Source organism: Oreochromis aureus, linkage group 3 (assembly GCF_013358895.1).
Source record: "Oreochromis aureus strain Israel breed Guangdong linkage group 3, ZZ_aureus, whole genome shotgun sequence".
Classification (NCBI taxonomy): domain Eukaryota; kingdom Metazoa; phylum Chordata; class Actinopteri; order Cichliformes; family Cichlidae; genus Oreochromis; species Oreochromis aureus.
Genome location: NC_052944.1, coordinates 98,521,124 through 98,545,190, shown reverse-complemented (window position 1 = coordinate 98,545,190; position 24,067 = coordinate 98,521,124). Strand labels below are relative to the sequence as shown.

General features: G+C 42.2%; 1 protein-coding gene across 3 annotated transcripts; it reads right to left on the bottom strand.

Annotated features, from left to right (window-relative positions):
- Positions 1–1,573: 1,573 nt before the first annotated feature.
- On the bottom strand, positions 1,574–4,072 carry LOC120438551. Of its 3 annotated transcripts, none has more exons than XM_039608945.1 (4): positions 3,700–4,072; positions 3,352–3,501; positions 3,049–3,123; positions 1,574–2,695 (listed from the first exon to the last, which is right to left on the bottom strand). In XM_039608945.1, the coding sequence occupies exons 3-4, from the start codon at positions 3,112–3,114 to the stop codon at positions 1,805–1,807; spliced, it is 957 nt and encodes a 318-aa protein (XP_039464879.1). In that variant the 5' UTR covers positions 3,115–3,123; positions 3,352–3,501; positions 3,700–4,072; the 3' UTR covers positions 1,574–1,804. The 3 variants fall into 3 exon arrangements, with proteins under 3 accessions (XP_039464879.1, XP_039464880.1, XP_039464878.1); XM_039608946.1 differs by having other exon boundaries at positions 3,352–3,475; XM_039608944.1 differs by lacking the exons at positions 3,352–3,501; positions 3,700–4,072 and having other exon boundaries at positions 3,049–3,341.
- Between the last annotated feature and the right edge of the window lie 19,995 nt (positions 4,073–24,067).

The following is a 24,067-nucleotide window of genomic DNA, read 5'->3' as shown; positions in this document are numbered from 1 at the left end:
GGGCTGAGACTGATCTGAGTAATAAGTGCTGTTGTAGACGATAAAGAGCTGGACTTACCTGAGAAGCAGCAGACACACAGCAGGATCCTCTCCATGATGCTGCTGCTCTGGATTCTGTGTGTCAGCAGATTCACTCACTGATCTCTGTTTGCTGCTTAGACTCATTAACACACATTTAAAGCTGCTTCATCACTTCACTGGAAATGCTGATGTATGCAAAACCTCACTGTGTGCTCTCCCTGCACAGCTGTGAGCTCACATCTTATCTTCCACAATAAAGTCTGCTCACAGCACTGCTCACTGTCTCCATCCAGCACACAGTGAGAGCATGAGGGAGTGAGCAGGTGTGGTCCTGGTACTCCTGTCATGTTGTTGATCAGAGTCCAGTGCAGCACTTTGTTTCACTTTATTTGGACTCGGCTTCAGTTTTTCATCTGGCTCTGAACATCGTGTCATAACTTACATTTGCCTTCAAAAGTGTGGCAGCCGTCTATAACCTGCTCAAAACACACAGCTGCTGTGTGTCCTATCACACACACACATTTACACACAGTGTGTGTCAGCACCAGCTGATGTTCTAAAAATCACATACTCATCCTAAACTCTGTGTGAATGTCCATCAGCACCACTACCATCTGACCGTGGCTCAGAGCCTTCAACACAGGACGTGACATCATCAACAGTGATGACGGGCTCCACAGTAAATATGAGTGAACATGAACAGCTGGGAGCTCAGCTCACTATAAACAGATCAGCTCATGCAGCAGTGACGTGTGCTGAAGGTCAAATCAGTGAATCCTCAGAGGAACAGCAGCTTTCACACATGGACAAAGAGTTTGTGCAACAAGCCAAATATTTGATTTTGTGCTGCTTCATGAATCAAAATCACAGTAAGAATATTTAAACTAGTGACCTGATGCTGTCACATCACAGCCACACAGCACTCTGACTCTCCACTGGGGAACTCTGTGCTACAAACAACATGAAATGGTTGATAAACAGCAGCTCAGCTGGATGGTGGTTTCTCTCTTCTAAGCTTCACATGGAGGAAAATGAATGTGAAGCTTCATCTGTCAGTCTAACCAAATCTCATCATTTCCATTGCTGACCTCAGAGCTTTATCAGCTCTCTGTCCTTGAAGCAACACTTTCATTTGCTTCGTGCATCCTTTTTTGAACTGGTTTTTATAGGAAATTACCCGACACTGCTAATTCTACAACTACTGCTACCAATAATACTCATGTTAATAAAAAGTAAAATATCAGTAAAACATACATTAACAGCTCCAGTAATACAGAGCTCTGTCATGCTCATGAGTATCGGTGATTGGCTGCTCTTCCTTTCAGGGTGGTGGCTGCCTCGGGGCGGTGTTTCTGGGGCTGGTACCTGTGAATCATTCTTTAGCTGTCCTGTTACCCTGACACAGAGAATAATGAGAAGTAAACTCGTGATGTCCACACAGTGAAGTTTCTGCTAAATGAAGTCATGTAGTGATCCTGCTGAGCTGCTCTCTTCTCTCACTTCTTCAGATTCTCTTGACACGCACCGAGCTTTTACACATGATACAAAGATATTTCATATGCTGAACAGACTTTATTGAAACAGAGACAATCATCAGAATGCAGTGAGACAGAGCTAATCAAACAGATTGATTGTAGGATCAATGATCATTGTTGGAGTCAAAGATCTGAGATCACAGTGGGTGAACATCATTTCAGAAAGGAAAGAAAAACAATCAAACTGGTTAAACAGGAACACCATAGACTCTTTGGTTTCTGCCCAGTGAGCATTCCCAGCTCTGTTACTAAAACGAACTGAAGGTCAGGTACAGCGTATTACCTTTGTTCCCACTGTTGAGGTTTCTTTGTCTAATGAAGACCCTGGGATATCTGTACTGCTCCACAGCTGCTGTGTTGACGATCATAGAGACCGCCCGAATGGGAAGACCGGAGTCTTTCTTGTACCACAGGTACACGTAACTTCCTCCTGCCCCCTTGCTTAGATCAGTAGTTACCCTTGTAAAGCCCATATACGGAAACAACATCTCGTCTATATCATCAGTGGAGATCTTCAGATCTGTGATGGCTCTTTGAGAGTTAGTGGTCTGACGGTACCAGATGAAGACAAAGGATCCTCCTGCACCTCTGTTGGTATCTTCATCCACTCTGATGTAGCCGTTCTGGAAGTAGTCAGCATCTCCATCATAGTCAGCATTGGCAGTGATGTCACAGATGTAGGTTGGTCTCTCCCTCTTCACCCACAGGTAGATCCATTTTCCTCTAGCTTTCCGGTTCAGATCACAGGCCAGTCTCTCATATCCAAATGCAAACATCTGGGCTTCCTCTCTTGCTCCTATAGAGACATGAAGGTTCACAATGGGAACATCGTACTCTGAGTTACCTCTGTAGTACCACAGGTAGATGTAGTCTCCGCTTGTTCCGGCATTGAGGTTCTTGTTAATCTTCTGGTAACCTGCAGTGATCAGACCCCTGCTCATGCCATCATTGAATGTAAGCTGAATCCTGGTGATTGGTGAGCTGCTGCCTTTTTTGTACCAAAGGTAGATGTATTTTCCTTCAGCTCCTTTGTTCAGATCAACATCGATTTTGATGAAACCTTGACTGCTAAGATACGTCTCTTCAGCTTCATCCAGAGACACCTGGAGCTCGGTGATGTACTGGCCCACTGATTGTTCCTGCATCAACGTTAAAAGATTAATGAGTAAACAGAAAGATTTAAAAACTGTTTTAAAAGTTTGAAATCAGGAAGGTGCGTGGTAGCTGAAACTGCTGTAGCATTACTACTTTGTCTACATTTACAGTTTTTTCTGAGATATAATAAAATGACATGATTTTGCTACTAAACGGATCGTTAGTGTTTTTTTTAAATGTATAGCTAATTAAACTTGAATTGTTCTGAATGTTTTTGTACTTTATGCTAAAAAGTAAGTTTGACCCCACGTGATGAAATAAATGTGTGAAAAACTGAAAAGCAGCAGAGAGCACATTTTCACACAGACTGGACACAAAAGAGAATATGAAGCATCACCAGAGTGAAGGGAGGTCCGATCAGCAGCAGCAGATAAACCTTCAGCAGAGTCTTCATAGTCTCCATCTCTTCCTCCTTAAACCACAAACACATTAAGGTACCTGTGAATTGAACTACTGAGAAAGATTTTATGCTCTCTGCCTCCCCAAAAAACTTGCCTGGGAACGCACTGTACAACATGCTGGACCGAGAAATGATTTTTAATTGATTACCTCAAGATGGGTAAAAAAGGGTCATTTTTTGCCAAATTTAAAGGAACATAAAGAGCAAACAGAGATGCTGTGTGAGCAGTTGTATACTTACGTGTGTATAGACAGCGTTTGGCTGGCTGAAAGCTGCTGATCGTTCTTTATACACACAACAGCATCAGTACAATTGTGAAATCACCTCTGACGTGCAGTTTCAGCCCTCCTCCTTTCCTGCTTCTCTGCATTCACATGATGATCAACTGAGCTAAACATGAACTTCAAAAAATAATCTGTTGTATATTAATGAATAAAAACACATTTGAGCACTGTGTGGACTGTCAGTAGCTACATGGGGATTAAATATATCCATGAAAAATGAAGGTGAAGTTTGATTTCTCAGAGATATTAATCTGAAATGTTTCTTTTTTTGTTTTGTTTTTTATCTGAATATCTGTAAAAGTACCTGTTTTCACTGCCAATGCTGACTATGATGGAGATGCTCAGTACTTCTACTTCCAGTGTTTATCTCCTTCAGCAGTGGCGCACTTAAGTTTCCTGTTTTCACAGTGCAGCCTCTGTGGTTTAGGATGTCTTGCATGCCCAACCACACCCCCCGTGTGTTGTTGCTGGACAGGTGGGACTCTATGCTACTTTTATGGTCCGTCTTAGCTTCTTTCAGATCGGGTTGAGCAGACCTGTACAGAACTCAGTCGCCCGACCTGAAGGCAGCATCCCGGGCTTTGAGAAGTGTGCGGATCTGGCTGGTCATCCAGGATTTCTGGTTTGAGAACCACATAATTATCAATAATTCAAAATAAATTTCATTATAATCCTTTGCCTTCAGTCCCACTAACTGATACAAATGCCTGTTCAAGCAAGGACACACAAGGTCGTTCAGGATCTAAATGTTTAAGTTGAACAGAAAGCCCAGGACCAGCACAGAGGGACTCTGCTGCAGACCCATGTACAGCTACACGTGTAAAGCGGGTGCTTATCACTGCCTTTGGTTCCTGCTGAAGGCCAAGCTTAACAGACCAAAGGTTTAAACATCTGTGTGTCTGAAATAGACCAGTTTTGGTGGTGCTGAGGTTGATACAGACTGAAGACTCTCCACATTGGAACTCTGTATTATAGCTCTGAACTCTATGAACCAGGCAATATGCAGACTGGGGGCCGGCATCCGCCTAGCTCAAGATCAATCCATGTCTGAATGTGAAAGAAGGCACTCCATCATACCTTAATAAATCATACCATACACATTTTATGGCAGGATATACAATATAAAGTCTGCTGCTTGGTATAGCTATATCCATCACTATGTCCAGCTGGTTACCATCACCAGTTTGTCCTTCTGTATCTGGAAGTCTCACAGGATCCTAGTGCAATCATTCTGCCTGCTAGCATCTTGCACCCTGCTGTTATGTGCTGGATTGTCTCAGGGGCATCTTTACACATCCTGCACCTGCGGTCTTACCTGGTGTGATAGACCCCAGCCTCCATGGATCTTGTGCTCAGAGCTTGTTCCTGTGCTGCCATGATTAGTGCCTCTGTGCTGTCTTTCACAGCTGCCACATTACTACTAAATCCATGAAGCAAGTTTAAACAAAAGGACTGGTTTTAAGATTTGTGTCTGATCAGTTTCTTAAGACTACATTTAGCCTCCATCTAGTTTGAATCCAGCACCTGCCCACCAGTCCAGGTCAATTTGGATTCTTTTTAGGTTCCTGACAAGTTTGGTATGAAGGAGGAAAGTTTGATATTATTTTAATGATTTGATTTGTATTCATGTTCCCCATCTTTAACTGGTATCAAACTGTTGCTTCCTGCAGTGGGAAGAGCCACGGACGATATTATCGGGAGTTGCAATTCCTCCAGGACTGTGTGTCGGGTCATGATGGTGAGCAGACCAAGGTTGCATTACTGCCCAGTAGTGATGTTCAAAACACCTTGAGGTGCACTGTTTAAATAAAACTGAACTAAATTGAAACACTGTAACATTTAAAGGTTTAGAAAAAATCTGACATCATCTTCACAAGTAGAATGGGAGGCAGAGCCTTCAGTTTTCATTTTACTTTACAAATGGACCTTCATGCATTCAGCTTCTACTGGGATCTTCATGATGGACATGATGGAAGCAGGTGAGGAACTCTGAGATGATGACATTTCTTGACCTGTGTCGTTGTCATCTCAGCAGCTGTTTGGTGGAGTCAGGAAGTGAATGATGAGTTTTAACATAACCTCTCAACATTTGAAGAAACGAGTTGTGTTCAGATTAAACTCATTTCTTCAGAGGACACAGCAACATCAGAGTTTAACTCATCCGGATCTTTAATGTTGTAAAGAAAGAGAAACTCCTGGTGGACTTTCAGGTTCCAGCTGTTTACACACTGACTGCTGTGAAATGTGTACAGTGTTCAGAGTTTTAAAGAAATAAATGGCTTCACAGAGAATTAACTTGACATCTGCTGAGAAACTGTAACTGTTGGATGCTGTGAGGAAAACTGCTGAGCATGTGTGAGAGTGTCATGTTTAACGGCCTTTCAGAGAGTCACTGCCTTCACTTTCAGAGTTTCTTCATGTTCTGCTTCATCAGCACTTCTTCACAGCTTCTGACTTCAAAATGATGGGTCATGAACAAGTGTTGAAATGATTCTTACTAATGAAAGATATTTTTAATAGCAGCAGCAGCTCTTTCACTTCCTTTTACTTCTCTTTTGAGAAACTGCCTCATGAAAACCAAACTGTGTTGTAATCTCTTGTAATCTGTATCTCTTTTAAACCACAGAAAAATATAACATCTTTAATTATTTTACGTATAGTTGGTCTTGTTTCTTTCTTTCTTACTGTGTAAGAATATTCAACACTGCTATCAATGCATTTTTTTTCAAAAAGGTCTCTCTGCATAAAATGGGCCTAAAAACATAAACAGCTGTGGGATACTGTTTGTCCGTGATTTGAACCGGGGAACAAACTGTGGCAGGATGAGTGTTGTGTCAAGTTTGGTGTCACTGACAAAAAGTGTGTTCCCGTGCGTCATGAGCATTCGCTGGGCATGGGCGAAAATTCAGTTTACTCCGCCTCCATTACAGGCGATTAGGCGTGGCAGTAGTGATGTTTTAGTTTTGTGAAAAAGTGAAAATGAGTGTCGTTACATTACCATTCAGTTTTAGGGTGACAATAGAAAATTATATATTTATTGTTCTCACGTGGTATCGGACGGGATTATTTTAACAAACGAATGACATTTTGCCTGATAATTATTTTTATCCTCCTGTAACTTACCTGTACAGAGAGCTAAAACCTCCAAAGTTTCAGGATTAGTTGGTCGTTCTAAGAAGTGTTTGTGAACTAAAAATCAAAAATGGGGGATACTGTTTGTCTGTGATTTGGAGAGCCCAGCGTGTGCTCCTGACGCAGGGCAAACCAATTCTTATGGGGACACCTACCTTGGCACGACAGCTGTTGTGCAGGTGAAGCTGAAGACAATATATGAAGGCAAGATTGCGTAAGGCTGCAGGTCCAGATGGCATCAGCTCCAGGCTCCTGAGGTGCTGCGCAGATGAACTGTGTGGCATCCTAGGATATGTGTTCAACCTGAGCCTGTCACTGGGGAAAGTACCACAGCTGTGGAAGACCTCCTGTGTGGTACCGGTACCAAAGACCTCCCATCCCAAGGATCTCAGCAGCTACAGGCCGGTAGCCCTGACATCGCATCTGATGAAGACCCTCGAGAGGTTGGTTCTAAACCATCTGCGCCCCCTGGTGAGGTCTTCATTGGATCCGCTGCAGTTTGCTTACCAGCCTGGCATTGGGGTGGAGGACGCCATCATCTACCTCCTGCACCGAGCTCTGACTCACCTGGAGAAGCCTGGAAGCACTGTGACGATCATGTTCTTTGATTTTTCCAGTGCTTTCAACACCATCCAGCCACGACTTCTGAGAGACAAGCTGGAGCTATCGGGAGTGGACCACCACATGTCCCAGTGGATACTGGACTACCTCACAGAACGCCCACAGTATGTGAGGTCACAGGGCTGTGTCTCTGACACGCTGGTCTTGCAGTACGGGGGCCCCACAGTGAACTGTGCTGGCACCGTTCCTCTTCACCCTCTACACTGCAGACTTCTCCATCAACTCCCCACGCTGCCACCTACAGAAGTTCTCTGACGACTCTGCCATAGTCGGCCTCATCACAGGTGAGGACGACTCAGAGTACAGACAGTGGACTCTGGACTTTGTGGACTGGTGTCAGCAGAACCACCTGCTGATCAACGCCGGGAAAACCAAGGAGTTGGTGGTGGACTTCCGGAGACGCAGACCCACCACACTGACACCGGTGAACATCCAGGGAGTGGACATTGAGATAGTGGACTCTTATAGGTACCTGGGTGTTCACCTGAATAATAAACTGGACTGGAGCCACAACACTGATGCTCTTTACAGGAAGGGTCAGAGCAGACTCTACCTGCTGAGGCGGCTGAGGTCATTTGGAGTACAGGGGCGCTTTTAAAGACCTTCTATGACTCTGTGGTGGCATCTGTCATTTTTACAGTGTGGTATGTTGGAGCAGCAGTTTATCGGCAGCTGAGAGGAAGAGGTTGGATAAACTCATCAGGAAGGCCAGCTCTGTTCTGGGATGCACCCTGGATCCAGTGCAGGTGGTGGGAGACAGAAGGACTCTGGCCAAAATAACATCTCTGATGGACAGAGTCTCCCACCCCATGCATGGAAATGTTGCTGAACTGCAGAGCTCTTTCAGTGACAGACTGCTGCATCCTCGATGCATGAAGGAGCGTTTCCGCAGGTCCTTCCTCCCTGCAGCTGTCAGACTGTACAATCAGAACTGCTCCCAACAAACATAGATGTTTACATCTGCGCTGTAACAACTTCTACTGTTATAACTTGCACATTACTTTTCTCAGCTTATATATACACTATACATGTCTACTTTTTAATGCACAGGTACAATACACAATCTGCACTTTTCTAATTATTTTAAATATTCTTAACTATTTAAACATCTTTCAGTATCCTGCTCTGTTTGCACACGATCTGTACTCTAACTTTAATAACTGTACTGTCATCTGCTTTGGTAACTATTGTCCATGATGTAAATATGTAAAAATTGTGTTTCTGTTCTGTGTCCTGTTCTGTTTGGGGGTTGCAAAGGATTATTCTATTCTATCTAGTCTTTGGCTTGGAAGCATATTTGGCAATAAAAAAAACTGTCCATTATGCTAACAGTGTCCAAGCATTCTTTTCTTTTTTCTTTTTTAATTCTTACTGCCCTCCCACAATGGCTCTGCGTCCCCTCTAGGGGGCATGCACTCCAGTTTGTGAGCCAGTACCTTAGCTCATGTGATGAGACACATGATCAATAGTGTGCTATCAACCATCTCAAAGGACAACCCCACTTTGCTTTAAATATCTGTGACTCTACACCAGGGGTCCCCAATCTCAGTCCACGAGGGCGGTGTCCCTGCAGGTTTTAGATCTCACCCTGTGTCAACACACCTGAATCACATGATTAGTTCATTACCAGGTCTCTGGAGAACTTCAAGACATATTGGGCGTTTATCAATATGCGCATTTGTGCGTACTTGCGTTCTCGTGTACTCGTGATACGTCATCAGTCGGAGACCAAGTACTGTTCCAATTGGCACGCATCAAGCCGAGAACGCGAAAAAGTCCCGGATGTGTTCTCGATCCGCCCGTTTTATCGAGCATGCATCGGTGTGGACTTGGGACAGCTATATATCCCAGAATGCATTTCGTCCAAAACTCAACAGCGGACTCCCGGCACATCGTTTTCAACCCCCGCTGCGGTCTTCTCACTACTCAGGTTAAAGAAACCCCAGCAGCTGTCTATAGTATTGAGTGTCCACTAGAATAAAAATAAAAGCGTTCTAACATCTCACCTGCTTGTTTTTATTAAGGTATGTACACGTATGTACATGTACACTATTTTTATTAATAGAGGTTTCACTACTGAGGTTAAAAATGATATATAAGTCACTTAGATCACTTCTAAATGTTAATGTTTGGTTTATTTCAGTGTTTTATTTGTTCCTGAGTAAACCGGTTTGGCTGTGATTAAAGTTAAGCTTCATAACATGTTACTCACAGTTAAATTAAGAGGGGACGGCAGTAAAAACTCCGGACCTGTGACATCATCACGTACGCAGGTGTTCCAATTGTACATATCGCGAGTCCGTGCTCGTGTTCTCGGCGAGTATGTACTCACCGAGAACGCGAGTACGTACTCGCGTACTTGGGCATTGATAAACGGCCGTTGAGAAGGTAATTTATCCATTTAAATCAGCTGTGATGGCTCAAGGACACATCTAAAACCTGCAGGGACACCGGCCCTGGTGGACTGGGATTGGGGACCCCTGCTCTACACCATATGGGTTTAGAACTGAAGAAGCTTCTCAGATGAGAGGTGATACGTCTTCATAAAGCTTAAAGAAGTCCATTTGCTTTCTTTCCAAGCTCCTTAGACTATAATTGTGGTTATACTTTGTAATATAGATTTCATTGATCCATCACTACATTTACATATCCAGTTGTATGTACCCTATATGCATTATCACAGCAGAGCTCAGTATTTACTCCACATGTCAGTACTTCCAAATGAGCTGTTAATCAGAGCTTTGTGTGATCTGCCTTTTGGTGAAGCAATGGTCTAGAAAGGGCAAAAAAGAGTGAAACATTAAGGCCAATTACCACAATGAGGTAGCTGATGATCTGGCAAGTGAAGGGCTGAGCTGGTCTTAAGTACACCCACATGATTGCTGCTAATGATGTGCAGGTGAGCAGGGATAGACACACAAAAACTGGAACTCTGGTCAGAGGTTGGACTTAGGCCGGATCATGACACAAACAGTGAATTCTTCCTAACTATAACTCATTAAAAAAATACAACTACAAATGTATAGAAGATACAGATTTCCTTCTTAACTGAACATGACATTTTTGGAATCACTTGAATTATGGGTTACTCTGGTTCCACAGAAGAGGGGAATGAAAACTGAAGGCTCTGCCTCCCATTCAACAAGCAAGCCTGCAGTGTGAGAGCGAAGTGCTCTAATAGGGTGATATGGCACTACAAGGTCACTAAGATAAGATGGGGCCTGATTATTTAAGACCCTGTAGGTGAAGAGCAGGATTTTGAATTCAATTCTGGATTTAACAGGAAGCCAATGAAGGGAAGTCAAAACAGGAGAAATCTGCTCTCTCTTTCTAGTCCCTGTCAGGACTCTTGCTGCAGCATTTTGGATTAACTGAAGACTTTTCAGTGAGTTTTTAGGACATCCTGATAATAATGAATTACAGTAGTCCAGCCTGGAAGTAATAAATTTCTTGACCTGTGTCGTTGTCATCTCAGCAGCTGTTTGGTGGAGTCAAGAAGTGAATGATGAGTTTTAACAAAACCTCTCAACATTTAAAGAAACGAGTTGTGTTCAGATTAAACTCATTTCTTCAAAGGACACAGCAACATCAGAGTTTAACTCATACAGATTTTTAATGTTGTAAAGAAAAAGAAACTCCTGGTGGACCTTCAGGTTCCAGCTGTTTACACACTAACTGCTGTGAAATGTGTACAATGTTCAGACTTTTAAAGAAATAAATGGCTTCACGGAGAATTAACTTAACATCTGCTGAGAAACTGTAACTGTTGGATGCTGTGAGGAAAACTACTGAGCATGTGTGTGAGTGTCATGTTTAACGGCCTTTCAGAGAAACAGCAAACCACCTCTGCCCAGCATCCTGCTCGCGAATCTCCATTTTCTTGACAACAAACTTGACGAGCTCGGATTAAACCCCAACAAGACATCAGGGACTGCTGTGTTCTGGCCTTCACAGAGACATGGCTGGAGCCCAACGTCCCCGACTGCGCCATCACGCCGGATGGATTCACTGTTTACCGGAGAGACCGAACGAAGGACTAAGGCAAGAAAAGAGGAGGAGGGGTGTGCTTTATGGTTAACTCTATGGTTAACACTTCTAAACAACAGAGGCTGACCCAAGTGCCTCAGAGCCAGGCACGCTCACATCACAGCTCTCTAAAGAAGTTTCAAAATAAGAGCTGAAAGCTGTGTTTGCTTGTGTTAGCTTATTATTGTGGAGACTAACATTCAGTGATCATGTGTTCAGACTCATAATGATTACTCTCATAAATCCTGATCTTTGTATTTACTGTGTGTTGGATCAATAACTGAGATTCATCGTATCACACAGCTGTGCTGCTGCTGCTGCTGGTGATGTCAGCACATCTGGAACAATCCGAGGTATCTGCTACCAGACTGAGCAGGACGTGAGACCTGTGGACTGTTTAAAGCTGTCCCTCCACAGGTCACTCAGACCTGATCCACACCTCAGTGATATTCTCTGACTTCCTCAGTAGAGACAGAAACCATTCAGATCTGGGACGATCAGCTGACTGATGATGTCACACAGACTGTGTTTTTCAGGAACAGTGATTCTGATGTGAGCCTGCTAGCTGACAGCAGACCTGATGAAACCACATGTTCACATCTGTGAGGACAGACTGGACTCTTTGACTGCACCTTGGTTCTCCTCAGAGGTCTGTACAGGAGCATGTCCACTCCCACTGAAGATCTCAGTCACTGTGAAACATAGAAAGCTGCTTGTGTGGCCTCTGCCTCACATGTAGATGCAGCTACAGGTTTCTCTGTCAGTCAGACTGAAACAGTGTCCTGATGCTGCATCATTCAGCTCTGTGCCCCAGTCAGCATCACTGTGTCTACCAGTGTCAGTGTTTCTTTTCCTGTAACACTCAGCACAGGCTCAGCTGGTATCCAGTGTTGGACTTTCAGCTGCTGTGATAGATCCTCTAACATAGATCAGCTCTGCTACATGTTGTTAGATAAGTGCAGCTGCCTGTCATGTCCTGATGTTTCTCTGGGTCAGCAGCTTCTCCATCAGAGGTTCACATGGAGCTGATCCAGTATCTCCAGTAACTGTGTTCTGTGCCTCACTGGTTCATCCTTCTGTCTGTGTGGCGTCAGTCAGATGTTAAACTCTGTAATCTTCACTGTGTCACAGAGTTCAGTGAGTCCGTTATTCACAGGATCAATTAGATCATCAGAGATGATCAGCAATCAGTGGTGCCAACTGCACCTCCTGTGGTGAGAGGATGCAATAATGCAATGTAGCATTTTTACACTGAACACTTTGTTAGGGTTCAATGTTGAGAGAAGAATCCATAAAAACCACAGATCCAGGCGTGTGCAATTTAGACGGCATTTTAATGAACACATGTGTGAGTTCAACAACCCAATCAGTGTTGAACTGAACTTACAATCATGAGACAAGGTTTTATATGGGTACAATAACAAAGCCCCCTCTTTTTTACAAAAATAGACAATAGTACAGCTTACGTCAATCCAAACCACAAAATGTTCCCTGACCTTTAACATTGCTCTAAAAACATTGTCTTCGGGTCGGTGCTTCCCCTCTTCGCTGTCGCTCGTCTGGTGCACTTCCTCTAAGTACGTCGGCACACTTCTGCATTTCTGTGTGTATGTGTCTGCAGTGTATGCTACGTACGTGTCATGACCTCTCACTATTTGTCTGTGTGTACGTGCAGAGTTTGCATCTGCTTTCTGAACCTTAGTTGACCTCAACTTAAGCAACCAACCAGGCTAAGGCCATCCTGTGTGTAATGATCTTGACTTATATGTGAAATATATAAACAACTGTTTCAATCTACCACAACTGCTTAAGGCTTAATCCGCAATAAATGCATACTAAACACCCTTGCACTTAAACTTCTGGCTTCAGTTTCACTTCTGCAAAACATGCTCTGCAGACGCGTTTTGTTTCCTGTCTCATTTTGGCACAGAGAGTATTGTCCTGTCTCTGCCCTCTACACAGAGATCATAAAAGCATTAATAACATTTAAATTATAGATTCAACAGAACCATTTAAAATGGTTCTTCTTTGGACCTGTAATAAAGGCTATAACCATATATTTGAACATCTGAATGCATCTAACTGCAACCTCACTATTAATACTGAAATGTTAATGATGATTATAAAAATAGCAGCAACTAATAGCAGGACAATATTTCTATTCCTGACACTCCCACTCTTGACCTCTTGACCACAAGAGGTCACCATACTGTGTTAGGTCACTGCTTGGCCCATTCAGCTGCTCCCTGTCCATCCCAGACATCATGGACATTTAGGATCACTGTTCTTAGCTCTGACCCTCTCTTGGCATCCTGTGACTTAACAAATCAGACAACCTCATGTCATCTAGGTGGTCTTAGTTATAAAATGCCCGCTCCCACTTGAGAACACTCATGCTTGAGGTTAATCACACCAAAGTATCAGCGAGCCTAAAGTTGATCAGGGGCATGAGAGAATAAGAGTGCGAGCAGAGCTCAATCAGCACTCCTCCCTCACCCCAGAACCCACTCATACCCGGTGAAAGACCCTTACACTTGTGAATCTCTAGTGGTCTGTCCCTTTCTGGGTCCCACTCTAGTGGAAATCTGGCCACCTGCAAAGGAAACAGAACCCTTCCTCCCTAGTACGGCTTCCCTGCCTTATGTCCCTCAATTGTCTTCTTTATTCAAACCTAATGTTACTCAAAACATGAACCTAATTTTGTATTTGGTTTTGACTTTTATTCCTATATAATCTTAAACATCACTCATCTCAATCTACAGCTTTCTAACAGTCTTACAGCACTGCTGTCATACGTTTCCTGTTTTTCCTTATCTGATCATCAACATCCTGTGCACAAAACTGTCCCTGCTGCTGCAAGTGCCTCTCATCTAAAGTCACCTCTCACCAGCAAAATCATCATAAAATCATTATAACGGCTTATTCTACTAAAAGGATCAAAGAAAAAACAACCACTTTAATCACTAAGTGTAAGCACCTAGTTAATTGCTTCTAGATAAACTTCATCATAGCTAAAAACTGAACTCTAACAGTATTTTGAACTCCCATTTTCTGGGTAATAACCTGTTTGAATATATCATTTTATTTCATTTTGCTGCTTTTAATGTAATGCCTCCTCTAACTTAAACTTTATCAGACTTAACCAACATATATAAGCTTTCTCCCTTTGCTTCTGTTTTCTGTATTTCTGTATTCTGTAACTGCTTTTTATATAAGAGGACTAAGTTAGAGCTGCATCTGTTATCTCAATATTTTATATGTCACTCAGTTTAGTTACAAGCAAAACTCCTATTCAGTTCCTCTTTCTGTCATTTGTTATTGGGCCAACTCAAATTCAGTTAAAAGCTAAAGGAATTTCAGGCCCTAGGCCTCAAATCAATACTGTCCTGTGTGTTGATGAACTCTGTATGTCTGTAAGCGTGTGCAATCCTTCAAAACTCAGGTCATTCTCACAGTAGATTGGCTAATCATAACGTTAACCAAAAGTTTATGACCCTCAAGAGGCGACTCTCTGAGCCACAACTCCGTTAAAGGCCCCAAAATGCAATGTGTATGAAAAATCATTTCTACATATATAATCTCCAATATTATTCATTTGAGTCAGCGAGACTTTTAACATCCTCATAAAAAGCTCTCCACTACCCTAAAAATAACAACATTCTAACATTATGTCACTGTTACCACTTATCCTAAAAATCAAAAAGAAAAATCCCACATTTTCTACTCATAAAATGTTCACTATTTTCCCCAAAGCATATCCTTTATTCCCACAATTTCCCTTTAAATTTGGTGTACAACTTCTTTTAACCCCAGCAATTTATCTTCTAAACAGAATTCAGTTCATTTTACTCCTTTCTTTAGAATTAACAATCTCCGCCTCAGTTTTACCATCTCTAAATTATCAAACAACCCCAATCGTTATAAAATCCTAGTAAAACCCTTTCACATTAAACAAATTAAATCTTAAACCCCTCTCTTTTTGACACATCTCATGTGGCAAAAACTCAACATCTCCACCCAAGCTTAACAAATTAAAAGGAAAAAGGTTAGTCATTTCATTGCCCAGAACCGCTCAGCAATTCTCCTCTCCGGTGTTTTGCTTCAGCCCTGAAAACCTGTGTTTAAGGAACAAAATCAATTTAATCATCATGTCAAATCTCCTCCAACTCGTTGCTCCATGCAAGGTCTGGATCCTTGGAATTTCCTGAAAACAAAACCTGTAGTTTACATTTCATACTCAACTCTCCCCTTATGATCCCGTCTATGTCATAACAAAAAATAAACTTGAACAGAACAGTTATTAATCATGTGTTACCTCAGTTAATGGTAACTTGAGTTACATCAATGTTTCCCTTTTAGCATTTTATAATGTATTAATATGGTCTAACCCAAATCAACAAAGCAGAAATTCACTCAAAGGAACATCAGCATCCCCAGATTTAAGTCTTCCACTTCTCCTGTTTGTCAACCTTTTATTTATTTCCCCCCTTGGTCCAACCACTCACATTCACTCCCATGCATTCACACATGATATTTTTTTGCTGATCTGCAGCCTTCCGCGCACGTCATCAGATGCTCCACATCAGCAAAATCAGTTCAATCATTTGTTTTATTTCGTTTTCCTTTTTAGGAAAATAGTTCTCTATACTTTTGACTGGATTGAATCGATCAATCCATTTTTAGACAGAGACTTGCCGCCAATCAGTCTCTGATTGTAATCAATTATAATTCTGTAAAGCCCACCTGATTTTCGTACTTGGTAATTTTGTCAGCGCCGTCCGTTCACTCTCTTCCAGGCCTGCTTAGAACAAAAATGAAAAAAGAGAGCTGATTATTAGCTCATCAAAGTACCAAACAAAATCACCTGACAGGTTTTTTCCTGAGTGCACTTACTACTACAAAAAATTTTTGGGGCCCCTCTCAGACCTATCCCTGCCTTAATGAAACACCCTCTCTGGAAATAAAACAACAGCCTCAAAATCTGAAACAATCTTAAATTTCACCCGTTCAACACACCGAAAACCTCGTCAAAAGATCAAAGACCGTTTTCATTCAGCACAAGATAAAAACCAATTTCAACCACATATCATCCTTAAATTATAAATTTCCTGTCCAAATCTGCCCCTCTGAACAGACCTGACCACCGTAATCAAATATCCTGATACTTTACCATTATATATTTCTCCCAATACTCTTCAACAGCCACTGCTCTCTCTTGAACTGAACCGAAAGCCTCCGCCACACACGCACACAGGAAGTGTCTTTGTCACTCACTCACTCCAGCTAATTTGCATAAACCCACAGCTCAACAGCCAACTTAACAAGAGGAATACATGTTTTTAAACCTTATCACATCATTGAATTATTTTCATTTTCTTTCTATACTAATCACTTACTTTGATAAATCAGTGCAAGAGCACTCCTGAGTCACTCTTATAGACACTTTTCTTTTGTTTTTCCATCTATTTTAAATCTTTCCATCAATTGTATTAACCATTCACACCATTTTAACCCTCATGAAATTAGCAGGCTGATTTAATTACGTATGTTTGTGTTCTTAGCCAGGTTTTAAGTCATTATCTGTTCATTAATCTTCATGAGCTTGTCTCTGTAAGGTTAGTGCATTTTCTGTTTGTATGTGTGATTCTTATAAATGTTTCTTTATGATCTTTGTGATCTTGTAAATGTTTCTTTTCCAGTGTTCCAAACTCCTTTTGACAGGGTGTGTTTTCTCTCTTTGGCTCATCACTGGTCATTGTGAATGACATTTCCCCTTCGTCTGTGCCCAGTGGCCTTACCTGTTAAATCCGTCTCCTCCAGTGACTCCAAGGTCACTCCGGGACTTAGGTTCGAGCAATCGTGACTGCGCCTTGCCTTAGGTTGTCCCAGGGTTTCGAGGTGGGATCTTACCCGTCATGGGCTGTCCAGCCTTCCATGCCCGCCTACTACAGGAGCCAACTGGGCAAGAGTGTTATCAGGCCTAGGGGACACACTGGTTCTGGAAATTAAAGGAGTGTAAACTGCTTTCTTTATTAAACTTTCAACAATAATTTCACATGTAACAGTTTGTGTACGTGCATTTTCAATTCATTAATGTAATTGTTAGTTCCTGTATTTATTTCTCTCAGTCTGTCTCTTTTCTAAAACCTGTAATTAATATAATTTTATTACTTTATTACTTTTTCTTAAAACATGCATTCGCTTCATCTTCTTAGAGTTTAACTCATCTGTCTATTTCTCTGGGTGCTCCCCTGACATCATCAGTCACACACACACCTTCCTCTCACACACACTTTTAAATAGAGCTCTTCCAAACATCAGGACAACTAACACTTCTCCACGGACAGGACCATTCTTTAGGTCAGTTTTATAGCATCAGTCACCCAATAATCTCTTAACTGGGCTTCCCAAGTACATATACTTATGTATTTTCAATCGGAAAAATACACTCAACCTGTCATAACATCTCTCATGGATTTCTTGAATTAAAAGCACTTTCAAACTTTAAAACATCCTACTTTTCCTCACACAAGAAATATATTTCATACCCCTTTCTTTCATACACACTTTTAAAGGTTCTAACCTCTTTAGTCATTCAGTAATCGTCTCTCACACACTGCCTTTTCTCTCTCAAACTGCCATTTTCCACTCACTCAGACAAATCATGCAGAGTCACTCAAATCAAATACTGACAGCATTCACACAGTTAAAATCACACAAAATACGCTTTCATACGAGTATTTTGGACATGCCTTCCATGATCAGAAAGAGCAAGTCAAAAGAAAAGAAAAAGAAAACTGAAACCTCTCATCATCCTCGCAGCTTCTCCCCACACACACATAACTGAAAAAATAAAACACACCAACATTTATGGCTCACGAAATATACATCTATCAAAATTCAGTCATTTACTATGCATCCACACTAATATATTCACACTGTATTTACACTCTCATAATAAGCTCTTATATACAGGCATTTAGCAAAAAGCTCTCAGTCCTCTCAAAATTGAAACCATCCTCTCTGCGGCGTCACTGCTGCTCATTTGCATTTACACACACAATCAGTGCACTTCCGGCTGTGCATGACTGACACAGAGACTGATCCTACTCATAGATCTCATATTTTATATTACAGGCGTCTTAAATTACAACTGCACAGATTTTTTTTAGGCCTTGTCGCTCCTACAAATTTCGAAAATTTACCATAACCGACTCGAACGGGCAAACCTCAGGTTTTTGCAATCAATTCACCAGACCAGACTCGAACTGCTCTGTCCAGATTTCTAGCCCTAACTTAATTTACGGTAGCCAAAAAGCGCAAGAATAGGGGACTTGAACCCTAGCTTATCTCAGGATGCCCTGTACCCCACGGTCAAGCCAAACCGAGCTAACCCTACTCGCGGTAGGTCAACAATGCGGCGTCCGCATCGAGGAGGGATCATAGCGTCCGGGCTATGCGCTTCTTAACAGGCGCGCTGTCGTCCTAGACAAATTTAGAATAATTTGAAACAACAATCTACACCCAACACAGGATTAAGATTGAGGACAACCCTCAACAGTTTTAGAGATTCCCCAGTCCTCTTCGGATGTTGCCCGAAACTATCCCTAGTCATCGCTAGGTGAAGGATAGATTTCTCTATCCAGCAGGGAGCGTCACCTCCGAGAAAGTTCTTAAGGGTTGCATAACCAATGGGACTTGAACCCACACAATGACCAAATTCCCTATCATTCTAAAGTTCACTTACGCAGTCCAACTGCTTTAATTCTCTTTTCATTCCTTTATTCTCATTACTCAGTACTGTCACTTATACTTCATTATCATTACTTCAACCGGTAAACTTCATCAAAATTTCGCCAAAATTAAAAACAGACATTTACCAGTAATTCCAGTGAGTAGACTTTAATTTGACATGCCCAATGTGACACCTTTTGGAAATATATTTCAACAGGCAGTGTCTTACCTTTAAATGCCCCGGGAATGCCTGCTCACTTTCACCACTGATTACCGTCTGCCCGTCCAATTGCCACGGACCCCGGATCTCACCAAAACCCCAACATTCCTCTCTCTCACGGGCGAGCCCCCAAATGTTAGGGTTCAATGTTGAGAGAAGAATCCATAAAACCACAGATCCAGGCGTGTGCAATTTAGACGGCATTTTAATGAACACATGTGTGAGTTCAACAACCCAATCAGTGTTGAACTGAACTTACAATCATGAGACAAGGTTTTATATGGGTACAATAACAAAGCCCCCCTCTTTTACAAAAATAGACAATAGTACAGCTTACGTCAATCCAAACCACAAAATGTTCCCTGACCTTTAACATTGCTCTAAAAAACATTGTCTTCGGGTCGGTGCTTCCCCTCTTCGCTGTCGCTCGTCTGGTGCACTTCCTCTAAGTACGTCGGCACACTTCTGCATTTCTGTGTGTATGTGTCTGCAGTGTATGCTACGTACGTGTCATGACCTCTCACTATTTGTCTGTGTGTACGTGCAGAGTTTGCATCTGCTTTCTGAACCTTAGTTGACCTCAACTTAAGCAACCAACCAGGCTAAGGCCATCCTGTGTGTAATGATCTTGACTTATATGTGAAATATATAAACAACTGTTTCAATCTACCACAACTGCTTAAGGCTTAATCCGCAATAAATGCATACTAAACACCCTTGCACTTAAACTTCTGGCTTCAGTTTCACTTCTGCAAAACATGCTCTGCAGACGCGTTTTGTTTCCTGTCTCATTTTGGCACAGAGAGTATTGTCCTGTCTCTGCCCTCTACACAGAGATCATAAAAGCATTAATAACATTTAAATTATAGATTCAACAGAACCATTTAAAATGGTTCTTCTTTGGACCTGTAATAAAGGCTATAACCATATATTTGAACATCTGAATGCATCTAACTGCAACCTCACTATTAATACTGAAATGTTAATGATGATTATAAAAATAGCAGCAACTAATAGCAGGACAATATTTCTATTCCTGACAACTTCCAGTCATGGAAACTGTCTGTTGGATCTGTGTGACGTTGCTTTCTTGTGTTGCTTTCTTGGTTAGAGTTCCTCACAAATGTCCAGATTATTCTTCTACTGAGGCGTCGACCATGTTTTCAGTTCTTTGGAAGAAAACATCGCCCTTTGCCATCCTTACTTTTCTTTGACTTCTTCAAATGCAGCTGAACTCCAGCTGGTATTTTATTGGACTTTGCAGCTGTTTCTGGTCATCAGTTCATTCCTGCAAACCTCTGAACCTGAACAACAATGATGCTGCATTGCTGGCTGATCCCAAAAGGTTGATTCTGTTCATCTGGACGTTTTCACGTTTGCTCACTGATCAGGTGACTTCTTCAGTCTCAGCTGACTGCAGCTTTACAACCTTACAAACAGCACATTTGCACAATGACTGAAACCAGCAGCACCTGATATATATGATACTAATATAATACATATACATATATAATCCATACTAATGATGAAGGAACTGAGCTCACAATCCATTGTTCATTCAGTGAACTACTCAGTTTATTTTGGGCCTCAGAAATGCTCACTCTGTTTGTACATCGCTGATTGTCAGCAATAGACTCATTCTGCTGTGTGGACAGGAACACATGTGACATCACTTCCTGTTTGTTTGTGACTGAAGAGGAAGAAGTTTACAAGGAATCATTTAGAAGAGTTTCAAACATCAACTGATTGAATCCATGAATGTGAAACGTGTTTGTGAGTGAAAGAGACAGACATGTACAGACTGAACTATCTGTTCAACAGTCAGAGTGTTTCTCTAACAGGAGACACTCTTTACACTCAGCACAGGGACACTGAGGAACCAGGAATGACTGTAAACCCAGGATAAAGAGTTTGAGTGAATGTGGTGTTGAAGGTGTGGAGGTGGATCAGAGTGTCAGAGGAGACTCTGTAGAAGGACAGAGTGCCAGCAGGACAGTCCACATACACTGCTGCTCTGTTAGAGACAGAGGAGGAGGAGGAGGAGGAGGAGGAGGAGATGGATGTTTTAATCTTATTGTGCCAGACATGATGAGGACCATAATCAGAGCAGTTCAGACTCCAGGACTGATCATTGTATCCAAACACACAGTCTCTGCCTCCTTTCCTTCTGATGCTTCTGTAACTCACTGATATATAAACATTTCCTCTCCACTCGACCTCCCAGTAACAGCGACCAGTCAGACCATTTCTACACAGCAGCTGTTTCCAGTAATCAAATCTGTCTGGATGATCAGGATATGACTGAATCTCCTCCACACGTGTCACCTTCCTGTTGTTGTCAGACAGTTGGAGCTTTGTGTTCACTGTGTTTGTGTCGATTGTGAGTTGACAGGAATCTGATGGAGAGAACAAACACAATCCAGCTGCAGTTATTGATCCATCATCTGTTCATTGATTGACACTTTGATGACTCCTGACATGATGAAGATGGTTGAATGTGTGCTGCTTTGTTTTCATGAATCCCATTAAAAACACACTTACACTTCCTCAGACCTGGTCTCAACCATCGGACTCCAGCAGGCTCCACCCTGAAAGGAGGAGGGGGGTCAGACCAGCACAGTCAGCATGCACACATGGACATTACATGACTCTCATACACACACTGTTACACACTGAGCTCAAAGCTCGGCTCCACTGTTTTATTCAAAGAAATCTACATTTATTTATCAGCACATTTAAAAACAGGTTGAGCCAAAGTGCTGCACAGAGTAGAGATAAAATAGGAAACATACACAGTAATTACTATAAAGACTCGTCAGAATTGAAAGCTACAGAGTACAAATGTGTTTCCAACCGGGTTTTAAAAATGTCGAGTGTTGGTGACGACCTGATGTGAAGGGCGACTGTTCCAGAGTTTGGCTGCAGCGATCGATAAAGCTCACCTCTGTTTTTATGTCTAGTTCTGGTCAGAAGCTGCTTATCTGCAGACCTGAGGGCTCTGCTTGGATTATTTTTGTTAAAGAGAGATAAGATGGAGCCAATCCATTCAGAGATTTAAAGACAAACAACAAGATCTGGAAGTGGATTCTACGACGTACTGGTAACCAGTGGAAAAGCTGGAAAAAGCTGGTGATGGGTCGTCTAGCACAGACCCATTGCTGGAACCAGACAATTCTACTACAACAGCAAAAAGCACCAAGCAGAGCTCTTTGAGCTCATGCACGAGATCAAACTATGATCTCGAGATCATAGTTTGAGAGAGAACTGTGACAGCGCCGTTCCTTCACTTGACCTCAGTCGCTCTCGTCTGCTCCCTCGTAACACTGCTCTTTATGAGGTTACATGAATATGCATAAGTTCATTAAAATATGACATCTTACACAGGTATGAACAAAGAGTACCAGTCTGTGCATAGTGTAGGTATATGTGTGTGTGTGTGTGTGTGTGTGTGTGTGTGTGTGTGTGTGTGTGTGTGTGTGTGTGTGTGTGTGTGTGTGTGTGTGTTCCAGATGTGACCCTGTGACCCCAAAGCTGGTGCTAAGAGTCCAGCGGTCCCCCGAACAAAGGGCTCTTATACTTAAGCAGACACAGAGTAGGTGTCCTCCTACACCAGGGCTCAGCAACCTTTAACACCCAAAGAGCCATTTGGACGCGATTTCCACGCAAAAGAAAACACTGGGAGCTGCAAATACTTTTTGACATCTAAAATGAAGATAACACTGTATATATTGTTTTTTACCTTTGTGTGAACAACTAAGGTGTGTTGCTTATGAAATCCATGAAGTGCTACAGAGAAAATTACATTTTATTTATGTAATTAACACATTTTGAACTCTTAAAGAAATATAACAAAAGCAAAGACACCCAGCTGAACTAAAATGATCCAGCAAACAAAAACTGTTGTCAGCCGCCACCCTTATATCACCTTTGGGCTTTTGGACCCTTGACCTGACTTATAAAAAATAATTGGAAAAAAGCTCTATGCTGCTGAAAGATGAAAAATAGATATTTGCAAAATTCTGCCTAAACATGCATTTTACCTGGTTAATGTGTGTGGCGGGGCGTGGTCTGCAGTGCTGCTGCAGGGGAGGCGGACGCACCTGAGCGACACCCGCAATCACGCCTCACCGCCTTAACATCTGTGCTCTCTCTGCTGTTGTGTTGGTGTATGTTGGGCTGTGAGCTGCAAAGCTACAGCCGGCTGTATGCGTACAGCAACCGTGTGTGAAAAATGTCAATAAAGAGATGCTGAAAAGCGTGTTCATGCAAACATCGTCGGGTCTGCCGTGATATGTTTACAATGGGACTTCTGCTCCTAACCTCTGCGCACAGCGTCTGCAGATGGGGGCTGTACGAAGTCACTTTGATCTTTATGCAGGACTGTAAGCTGTCGTCCGTGAGGCGTGAGCGTTTTTGTTTTTAACATAGTTCACGGTGGAGAACAGCTGCTGACATAATGTGGATCCGAAGATCCATAATTGGCCTACCTGGGATTGAAAGTCTCGATAAATGCATGGTGTTTCGGCGGGTACACCGGCTTCCACGAGTGTGACGCTTATTATGAGCGATCAAAAAATAATAGAATATAATTTTATATTTATATTTCAATATCACAATAATCTTCCAATTTCGAAATGCAAGTTAAAAAAGAACTAACATGAGTAAAACACACTTCAGCTAATTACTTAAAAAACTAATTTATTTTCCCAAACCACGCAGAGCCGCACTAAAAGGACTAAAGAGCCGCATGCGGAGCCGCAGGTTGCCGACCCCTGTCCTATACCATAAATGAGTAAGAGAAGGTACGACCTCTCTCATGACACCAAGCTGTGCGTGCATGCCAGAGCACTCTGGAAGGCACACAGAGTCTTTACAGACTACTAAGGATCAAACCTCTATCCTTATGCAATCGATTATAAAACTCTAACCATATATGAGT